We start from the raw sequence: 10,327 nt of genomic DNA on the forward strand, positions 1-10,327 counted from the left end.
TCTCTATGGGTCGCTATGGGTCCCTATGGGTCGCTATGGGTCCCTATGGGTCCCTATGGGTCTCTATGGGTCGCTATGGGTCCCTGTGGGTCTCTATGTGTCTCTATGGGTCCCTATGGGTCTCTATGGGTCCCTATGGGTCTCTATGGGTCCCTATGGGTCTCTATGGGTCCCACTCACCGCAGTACAGAAGAACCCGCAGCCGGGGCAGCAGTGGTGCTATGGGGTCTCTATGGGTCTCTATGTGTCTCTATGGGTCCCTATGGGTCTCTATGGGTCCCTATGTGTCCCTATGGATCTCTATGTGTCCCTATGGATCTCTATGTGTCTCTATGGGTCCCTATGGGTCCCACTCACCGCGGTGCAGAAGAACCCGCAGCCGGGGCAGCAGTGGTGCTGGACCATGCGGGCCCGGTGCCGCTCGCACAGCACCATGAGGGGCACCCGGCTCGAGGGCCGCATCGTCTCCCGCTTCAGGATGCTGCTGCCGCAGCCACTCAGCTGGAGGGGGGGACAACGGGAGCCAATGGGGGATGAGGACACACAACGGGAGCCAATGGGGGATGAGGACACACAACGGGAGCCAATGGGGGATGAGGACACACAACGGGAGCCAATGGGGGATGAGGACACACAACGGGAGCCAATGGGGGATGAGGGCAACCGACGGGAGCCAATGGGGGACGAGGACACCCAACGGGAGCCAATGGGAGCCAATGGAACCAATGGGTGCCAATGGGGGACAAGGACACCCAACGGGAGCCAATGGATGCCAATGGGAACCAATGGAACCAATGGGAACCAATGGATGCCAATGGGAATCAATGGGAGCCAATAGAACCAATGGGAGCCAATGGAACCAATGGGAGCCAATGGGAGCCAGTGGATGCCAATGGAACCAATGGGAGCCAATGGGAACCAATAGGAACCAATGGAACCAATGGGAACCAATGGGAGCCAACGGATGCCAGTGGGAGCCAATGGGAACCAATTGGAGCCAATGGAACCAATGGGAGCCAATGGGAATCAATGGATGCCAATGGGAGCCAATGGAACCAATGGCAGCCAATGGGAGCCAATGGGAATCAATGGGAGCCAATGGAACCAATGGGGGACAAGGGCAATCAATGGGAGCCAATGGAACCAATGGGAGCCAATGGGAACCAGTGGCACCCAATGGGAACCAACAGGAGCCAATGGTACTCAATGGGATCCAATAGCACCCAATGGTAACCAATAGCAACCAATGGTAACCAGTGATGCTCAATGGGACACAATAGGACCCCAATGGCACCCAGTGGCACCCAATATACCCCAATGGCACCCCAATGGCACCCAATGGCACCCAATGGCACCCAATATACCCCAATGGCACCCCAATGGCACCCAATATACCCCAATGGCACCCAATATACCCCAATGACACCCCAATGGGACCCAATGGCACCCCAATGGCACCCAATATACCCCAATGGCACCCAATATACCCCAATGACACCCCAATGGCACCCAATGGCACCCCAATGGCACCCAATATACCCCAATGGCACCCCATGGCACCCCAATGGCACCCAATATACCCCAATGGCACCCAATATACCCCAATGGCACCCAATGTCCCCCCAGTGCCCCCCCATAACCTTTGGGCTCCCCCCCCCACACCCTTTGCCCCTGCCCCCCATTGCCCCTCCCCCCAATGCCCTTTGCCCCTCCCCCCACGCTCTTTCCCCCTCCCCCCCTTTCCCCTCCCCCAATGCCCTTTGCCCTGCCCCCCATTACCCCTCCCCCCATGACCTCTGCCCCACCCATGACCCTTTTCCCCTCCCCCCCACACCCTTTACCCCCCTTTTCCCCTCCCCCCACACCCTTTTGCCCTCCCCCTCTTTTCCCCTCCCCCTTTTCCCCTCCCCCTCCCCCCTTACCCCCTCCCCTCCACACCCTTTCCCCCTCCCCCCCTTTCCCCCTCCCCCCATAACCTTTCCCCCTCCCCCCCATAACCTTTGAGCTCCCCCCTTTCCCCCTCCCCCCATGACCTTTTCCCCTCCCCCCACGACCTTTTCCCCTCCCCACCTTTCCCCCTCCCCCCACGCCCTTTCCCCCTCCCCCCCTTCCCCCTCCCCCCCACACCCTTTCCCCCTCCCCCCATGACCTCTGCCCCACCCATGACCTTTCCCCCTCCCCCACACACCCTTTCCCCCTCCCCCACACACCCTTTCCCCCTCCCCCCATGACCTTTCCCCCTCCCCGCCTTTGCCCCTCCCCCCATGACCTCTGCCCCACCCATGAACCTTTCCCCCTCCCCCACACACCCTTTCCCCCTCCCCCCCTTTTCCCCTCCCTGCATGACCTTTTCCCCTCCCCCCCCATAACCTTTGAGCTCCCCCCCCTTTCCCCCTCCCCCCACACCCTTTCCCCCTCCCCCAATGCCCTTTTCCCCTCCCCCCATAACCTTTCCCCCTCCCCCCACGCCCTTTCCCCCTCCCCTCCATAACCTTTGAGCTCCCCCCCACCCTTTTCTCCTCCCCCCCTTTCCCCCTCCCATGACCTTTTCCCCTCCCCCCCCATAACCTTTGAGCTCCCCCCCTTTCCCCCTCCCCCCCACCCTTTCCCCCTCCCCCTCCCCCCTTTCCCCCTCCCCCCACACCCTTTCCCCCTCCCCCCAATTCCCCCTCCCCCCTTCCCCCCTCCCCCTCCCCCCTTCCCCTCCCCCTCCCTTACCTGCCCATCCACGCTCTCTGTGGCCATGCAGAGGCCCCTCCCCCCCTCCCCTCCCCCCGCCCCCCGCTCCACTTTGGGGGCCTCCATGCGGCAGGAGCACAGGGGCAGCTCCTCGCAACGCTCCGCCTCCAGCGACGGCCCTGGGGGGGCGGGGCGGGGCTCTCAGCCAATGGGATGCGAGGGGGGGAGGGGGAGCAGCCAATGGGGAGGGAGGGGGGGGGGGAAAGGGGGAGGGAGGGGGATGGGGAAGGAGGGGGATGGGGAGGGAGGGGGCGTGGTTTGGAACAGGGGGAGGAGCATATGGGGAGCGAAGGGGAGGGGCTTGGAGAGGGGGCCGTGGCCAATGGGGAGGGAGGGGGTGGGGGAAGGGGGCGTGGCCAATGGGGAGGGAGGGGGTGGGGGAAGAGGCAATGGGGAGGGAGGGGGCGTGGCTTGGGAAGGGGCGGGGCCAATGGCGGGGGGGCGTGGTTTGAAATAGGGGGAGGAGCCTATGGGGAGCGAAGGGGCGGAGCTAGGAGAGAGGGGGGTGTGGCCAATGGGGAGGGAGGGGGCGGGGCTGGGAGGGGGAGCAGCCAATGGGGAGGGAGGGGGTGGGGGAAGAGGCAATGGGGAGGGAGGGGGCGTGGTTTGGGGCAGGGGGAGGACCCTATGGGGAGCGAAGGGGCGGGCTGGGAGAGAGGGGGGTGTGGCCAATGGGGAGGGAGGGGGCGGGGCTTGGGAAGAGGCGGGGCCGATGCCGGGGGGGGTGTGGTTTGCAATAGGGGGAGGAGCCTATGGGGAGCGAAGGGGCGGGGCTGGGAGAGAGGGGGGTGTGGTCAATGGGGAGGGAGGAGGTGGGGGAAGAGGCAATGGGGATGGAGGGGGCGTGGTTTGGAACAGGGGGAGGAGCCTATGGGGAGCGAAGGGGCGGGGCTGGGAGAGAGGGGTGTGGCCGATGGGAGGGGGTGGGGGAAGGGGGTGGAGGCAATGGGGAGGGAGGGGGCGTGGCTTTGGAAGGGGCGGGGCCAATGGGGAGGGAGGGGGCGTGGTTTGGGGCAGGGGGTGGAGTCAATGGGGGCATGGCTTGGGAAGGGGTGGAGGCAATGGGGAGGGAGGGGGCGTGGCTTGGGAAGAGGCGGGGCCAATGGGGAGGGAGGGGGGCGTGGTTTGGATCAGGGGGAGGAGCCTATGGGGAGCGAAGGGGCGGGGCTGGGAGAGAGGGGGGTGTGGCCAATGGGGAGGAAGGGGGGTGTGGTTTGGGACAGGGGGTGGAGACAAAGGGGGAGCGAGGGGGTGGGGCTGGGCAAGGGGGAGCAGCCAATGGGGAGGGAGGGGGTGGGGAAGGGGGCGTGGCCAATGGGGAAGGGAGGGGGTGGGGAAGGGGGGCGTGGCCAATGGGGAAGAGAGGGGGTGGAGGCAATGGGGAGGAGGGGGCGTGGTTTGAATCAGGGGGAGGAGCCTATGGGGAGCGAAGGGGAGGGGCTTGGAGAGGGGGGTGTGGCCAATGGGGAGGGAGCGGGCGGGGCTGGGAGGGGGAGCAGCCAATGGGGAGGGAGGGGGTGGGGGAAGAGGCAATGGGGAGGGAGGGGGCGTGGCTTGGGAAGGGGCGGGGCCAATGGTGGGGGGGGCGTGGTTTGAAATAGGGGGAGGAGCATATGGGGAGCGAAGGGGCGGGGCTAGGAGAGAGGGGGGTGTGGCCAATGGGGAGGGAGGGGGTGGGGGAAAGGGGGGGGAGGGGGAGGAAGGGGGTGTGGTTTGGAACAGGGGGAGGAGCCTATGGGGAGCGAAGGGGCGGGCCTAGGAGAGAGGGGGGTGTGGCCAATGGGGAGGGAGGGGTGGGGAAGGGGCGTGGCCAATGGGGAGGGAGGGGGTGGAGGCAATGGGAGGGAGGGGGCGTGGTTTGGGAAGGGGGCGGAGCCAATTGGGGAACAAAAGGCCGTGATTTGGGGCAGGGGGTGGAGCCAATGGATAAGGAGGGGGCGTGGTTTGGCGGGGGGGGGCGGAGCCAATGAAAGGGAGGGGGGCGTGGCCTCACCTGCGGGGGGTGGGGACATGGCTCCGCCCCCTGGCAGCGTCAGGCAGCCCAATGGCAGCTCCGTGTACTCGGAGGGGGCGGCTCCGGGGGGGGGCAGCGGGACCCCTATGGGGGGGGGGGGTCGGACCCATAGCACCCCAGTGACCCCCAACCCCCAGCCCCATAGCGTCCCAGTGACCCCCAGCCCCATAGCGTCCCATTGATCCCCCCTTCGTCCCCATTGCACCCCAGTGACCCCCCCTTCATCCCCATTGCACCCCAGTGACCCCCAACCCCCAGCCCCATAGCACCCCATAGACACCCCCTTCATCCCCATTGCACCCCAGTGACCCCCAACTCCCAGCCCCATTGCATCCCATTCCACCCCATAACCATTCCCACCCCAATTCCCATCCCCATTGCAATTCCCATTCCCATCCCAATCCCATTCCCACCCCATTTCCCCCCCCACACCCCCACCCCATTCCCCCACATCCCCCCCATCCCACCCCACATCCCACCCCTCATCCCCCCCCATCCCCACCCCACATCCCCCCCATATCCCCCCCATAACCCACTCCATATTCCCCCCCATATCCCCCATAACCCACCCCACATCCCCCCCATCCCCCCCACAACCCACCCCATCCCCATTCCCCCCCACATCCCCCCCACATCCCCCCCATATCCCCCCCACGTCCCCCCCACATCCCCCCCACATCCACCCCACATCCCACCCCATCCCCACCCCATCCCCACACCCCCCCTTACCCCCCCATCCCCCCCATTCCCCCGCACCCCATCCCCACCCCATCCCCCCCCATTCCCCCCCCCATTCCCCCCCCCCCACCATCCCCACCCCATCCCCCCCACCCCATCCCCCCCCTATCCCCACCCCACATCCCCGCCCCACATCCCCACCCCTCTCCTTGCTCCTCGGCTCCTTCCTCTTCCTCTTCCTCGCCGGCTTCAACCAAGGGCTCTCCTTCCATCGCCGCCGGGCCCGGCGCCGCGAGCTGGACGCGCTCTATGGTTGGGGGGCACAAAGACCTCCATCAGAACCCCGCCCCATAGCCACCCCATAGCCACCCCATAACCACCCCATAACCACCCCATAGACACCCCATAGACACCCCATAGACACCCTATGGGCCCCCCCCATACCCGATCCGAGGCGTTCCCGGACTCTTCGTCTTCTTCGTCTTCTTCTTCGTCTTCTTCTTCGTCTTCGTCTTCGTCTTCCTCTTCTTCCTCTTCCTCTTCTTCTTCTTCCTCTTCTTCCTCTTCCTCCTCCTCCTCCTCGCTCAGCGCCTCCCCCCCCACATCGCCTTCGGACTGAGCCCCACGCCCGCCCCCCAACCGGGGAAGAGAGGTGAGGAGGGGAGGCCACGTATTGACACCCATTGATCCCTATTGACACCCATTGGGACCCATTGACATCCATTGAGACCCATTGACACCCATTGATCCCTATTGACACCCATTGACACCCATTGAGACCCATTGATCCCTATTGACACCCATTGAGACCCATTGATCCCTATTGACACCCATTGAGACCCATTGAGACCCATTGAGACCCATTGATCCCCATTGACACCCATTGATCCCTATTGACACCCATTGACACCCATTGATCCCTATTGACACCCATTGAGACCCATTGACACCCATTGAGACCCACTGACACCCATTGATCCCTATTGACACCCATTGATCCCTATTGACACCCATTGATCCCCATTGATACCCGTTGATCCCCATTGACACCCATTGATACCCATTGATCCCTATTGACACCCATTGACACCCATTGATCCCTATTGACACCCATTGAGACCCATTGACACCCATTGAGACCCATTGATCCCTATTGACACCCATTGAGACCCATTGATCCCTATTGATACCCATTGACACCCATTGAGACCCACTGACACCCATTGATCCCTATTGACACCCATTGAGACCCATTGACACCCATTGAGACCCGTTGATCCCCATTGATCCCTATTGATACCCATTGACACCCATTGATCCCTATTGACACCCATTGATACCCGTTGATCCCCATTGAGACCCATTGATCCCCATTGACACCCATCGAGACCCATTGATCCCTACTGACACCCATTGACACCCATCGAGACCCATTGACACCCTCTAACCCCCCATTGATCCCTATTGACCACCCCCACAGCCCCCATTACCCCATAGCCCCCATTACCCCATTGACCCCCATTACCCCATTGATCCCCATTACCCCATTGACCCCTGTTACCCCATTGACCCCCATAGTCCCCATTACCCCCATTGCCCCATAGCCCCCCTTACCCCATTGCCCCCATAACCCCATTGACCCCCATAGTCCCCATTACCCCATACCCCCCATTACCCCATAGCACCCATTACCCCATTGACCCCCATTACCCCATAGCCCCCATTACCCCATTGACCCCCATTACCCCATTGACCCCCATTACCCCATTGACCCCCATTACCCCATAGCCCCCCTTACCCCATAGCCCCCATTACCCCATTGACCCCCATAGCCTCCATTACCCCATTGCCCCCATTACCCCCATTACCCCATTGCCCCCCATTACCCCATAGCCCCCATTACCCCCATTACCCCATTGATCCCCATTACCCCCATTACCCCATAGCCCCCATTACCCCATAGCCCCCATTACCCCATTGACCCCCATAGTCCCCATTACCCCATAGCCCCCATTACCCCATTGATCCCCATTACCCCATAGCCCCCATTACCCCATTGACCCCCATAGTCCCCATTACCCCATAGCCCCCATTACCCCATAACCCCCATTACCCCATTGACCCCCATAGTCCCCATTACCCCATAGCCCCCATTACCCCATTGACCCCCATTACCCCATAGCCCCCATTACCCCATTGACCCCCATTACCCCCATTACCCCATAGCCCCCATTACCCCATTGACCCCCATTACCCCATAGCCCCCCCATTGGCACCTTGCTGTCGGAGTCCCCGTGCCCGTCCACGCTGAACCCATCGTAGAAGACGGAGAAGCCGCCCCCCCCTTCGCTGTCCCAATCGTCCCCGGGCCGGGAGACGCGGTGTGGGGCGGCCATCTCCTCGGTCACGGTCACCTGCAGGCAGTGGGGCTCAATGGGGGGCAATGGGGGGCAATGGGGGGCAATGGGGGCAATGGGAGTCAATGGGGGTCAATGGGAGTCAACAGGGATCAATGGGGGGCAATGTGGGCCAATGGGTGCCAATGTGGGCCAATGGGTGTCAATGTGGGTCAATGTGGGTCAATGGGGCTCAATGTGGGTCAATGGGGCTCAATGTGGGTCAATGTGGGTCAATGGGGCTCAATGTGGGTCAATGGGGCTCAATGTGGGTCAATGTGGGTCAATGTGGGTCAATATGGGTCAATGGGGGTCAATGGGTGCCAATGGGTGTCAATGTGGGTCAATGGGTGCCAATGGGGGTCAATGGGGGTCAATGGGGGTCAATGTGGGTCAATGGGTGGCAATGGGTGTCAATGTGGGTCAATGGGGGTCAATGTGGGTCCATGTGGGTCAATGGGGGTCAATGGGTGCCAATGGGGGTCAATGGGGGTCAATGGGTCTCAATGTGGGTCAATGTGGGTCAATGTGGGTCAATGGGGGTCAATGGGGGTCAATGGGGGTCAATGGGTGCCAATGGGGGTCAATGGGTGTCAATGGGTTTCAATGGGGGTCAATGGGGGTCAATGTGGGTCAATGGGGGTCAATGGGTGTCAATGGGTTTCAATGGGGGTCAATGTGGGTCAATGTGGGTCAATGTGGGTCAATGGGGGTCAATGTGGGTCAATGTGGGTCAATGTGGGTCAATGGGGGTCAATGTGGGTCAATGGGGGTCAATGTGGGTCAATGGGGGTCACCTCGGTGCTGTGCCTGGGCCCAGGTCTCTGCAGGCGCTTGTGCAGCCCCTCGGGGCCGAACCCCAACTTGGGGCGTTTGGGGGGGTCTGGAGATGGGGGGCAAGGAGGGAGGGGTCACCCCATTGACCGCCCCCCAACCTGCCCCATAGCCCCCCATTGACCCCCCCATCCTGCCCCATAACCCCTCCATTACCCCCCCATCCTGCCCCATAACCCCTCCATTACCCCCCAACCTGCCCCATAACCCCTCCATTACCCCCCAACCTGCCCCATAACCCCCCATTGACCGCCCCCCAACCTGCCCCATAGCCCCCCATTGACCCCCATCCTGCCCCATAGCCCCCCATTGACCGCCCCCCACCCTGCCCCATAGCGCCCCACCCTGCCCCATAGCGCCCCACCCTGCCCCATATCCCCCATAGCCCCCCACCCTGCCCCGTAGCCCCCCATTGACCCCCATCCTGCCATAGCGCCCCACTGACCCCTCCATCCTGCCCCATAGCCCCCCACCCTGCCCCATAGCCCCCCCTGACCCCCACCCTGCCCCATAGCCCCCCATTGACCCCCACCCTGCCCCATAGCCCCCATAGCCCCCCACCCTGCCCCATAGCCCCCCATTGACCCCCACCCTGCCCCATAGCCCCCATAGCCCCCCACCCTGCCCCATAGCGCCCCCTTGCCCCATAGCGCCCCCTTGCCCCCCACCGGGCTCCTCGATGCTCCGGAGCTCATCGGACACCCGGAAGTGCAGCATCTCCGACACCCGCTTCTCGGGAACCTGGGGGGGGACCCAGTGGTAAGGGGGCTCCAGAGACCCCAACAGCACCCCATAGACCCCCATAGACCCCATAGCACCACATAGACCCCATAGCACCACATAGACCCCCATAGACCCCCCATAGCGCCCCATAGACCCCCATAGACCCCCTCATATACAACCCATAGCCCCCCATATAGCCCCTATAGCCCCCCATATACCCCCCATAGCCCCCATATACCTCCCATAGCCCCCCATGGACCCCCTATAGCCCCCCAATACCCCCTATAGCCCCCATAGCCCCCCATAGCCCCCTATAACCCCCCTATAGATCCCCCCATATCCCCCCCCCTTATAGACCCATAGCCCATCCCCCCCCCCATCCCCCCCCCATCCCCCCCCCCCAAGCCCCTCCCCCACCTGTCCAGGCCTGGCCATGGTCTTCCGGGCCCGATGCACCTTGGGGTGGGGGGGGGTGGGGGGCGGGGCCTCCGAGGGGGGTGGGGGATGGGGAGGGGAAGGGGGGGGAGGGGGGAGGCTCAGGAGCCTCAGGGCCAAGCTCTGCCCGGGGGGGGGAGGGGGGGGGGGGGGGGGGGGGGGGGGGGGGTAGGGGGGGGGGGGGGGGGGGGGGGTGGGGGGGGGGGGGGGGACGACGACGACTTTGCCCGCCCCTCCCCCCCCCGTCACCGACATCTTGGCCCTGCTCGACGAGGGAGGGGGGAGGGGCAAAGGGGGGGTCCCCCCCACCCCCACCCCCACCCCCCCCCGACCGGGGGAGCCCGGCAGGGATTTGGTGGCGTGGCCTGGGAATGGGGGAGGGGAGAGGGGGGAGGGGGGGGAGGGGGGGGAGACCAAAAATAGAGAGAAAGAGACCCAAAATGACCCAAAATAGAGAAAAAATGACCCAAAATGACCCAAAATAGAGCAAAATTGACCCAAAATGACC

The 10,327-nt window shown here is 63.4% G+C and overlaps 1 protein-coding gene across 1 annotated transcript; it reads right to left on the minus strand.

Moving 5' to 3' along the window:
- Positions 1-315: 315 nt before the first annotated feature.
- Positions 316-9,872, minus strand: LOC134159858 (histone-lysine N-methyltransferase EHMT2-like). The gene is made up of 9 exons (XM_062611290.1): positions 9,802-9,872; positions 9,330-9,402; positions 8,625-8,710; positions 7,708-7,845; positions 5,876-6,046; positions 5,633-5,738; positions 4,733-4,837; positions 2,719-2,858; positions 316-501 (listed from the first exon to the last, which is right to left on the minus strand). Exons 1-9 carry the CDS (start codon positions 9,817-9,819, stop codon positions 331-333), a joined length of 1,008 nt encoding a protein of 335 aa, XP_062467274.1. The 5' UTR covers positions 9,820-9,872; the 3' UTR covers positions 316-330.
- Positions 9,873-10,327: the final 455 nt, after the last annotated feature.

This window comes from Pezoporus occidentalis, unplaced genomic scaffold, assembly GCF_034315485.1.
Source record: "Pezoporus occidentalis ecotype Australia unplaced genomic scaffold, CSIRO_AGI_Poc_V1 ctg1513, whole genome shotgun sequence".
In the NCBI taxonomy this organism is placed as follows: Eukaryota; Metazoa; Chordata; class Aves; order Psittaciformes; family Psittacidae; genus Pezoporus; species Pezoporus occidentalis.

What these genes read in the sequence shown, in the direction of transcription:
- LOC134159858 (XM_062611290.1), bottom strand. An exon ending in CCGGAGCATCGAGGAGCCCG is followed by an intron (nt 8,711 to 9,329) that starts GTGGGGGGCAAG and finishes CCCCATCTCCAG; the next exon opens with ACCCCCCCAAACGCCCCAAG. An exon ending in GGCCCAGGCACAGCACCGAG is followed by an intron (nt 7,846 to 8,624) that starts GTGACCCCCATT and finishes CACTGCCTGCAG; the next exon opens with GTGACCGTGACCGAGGAGAT.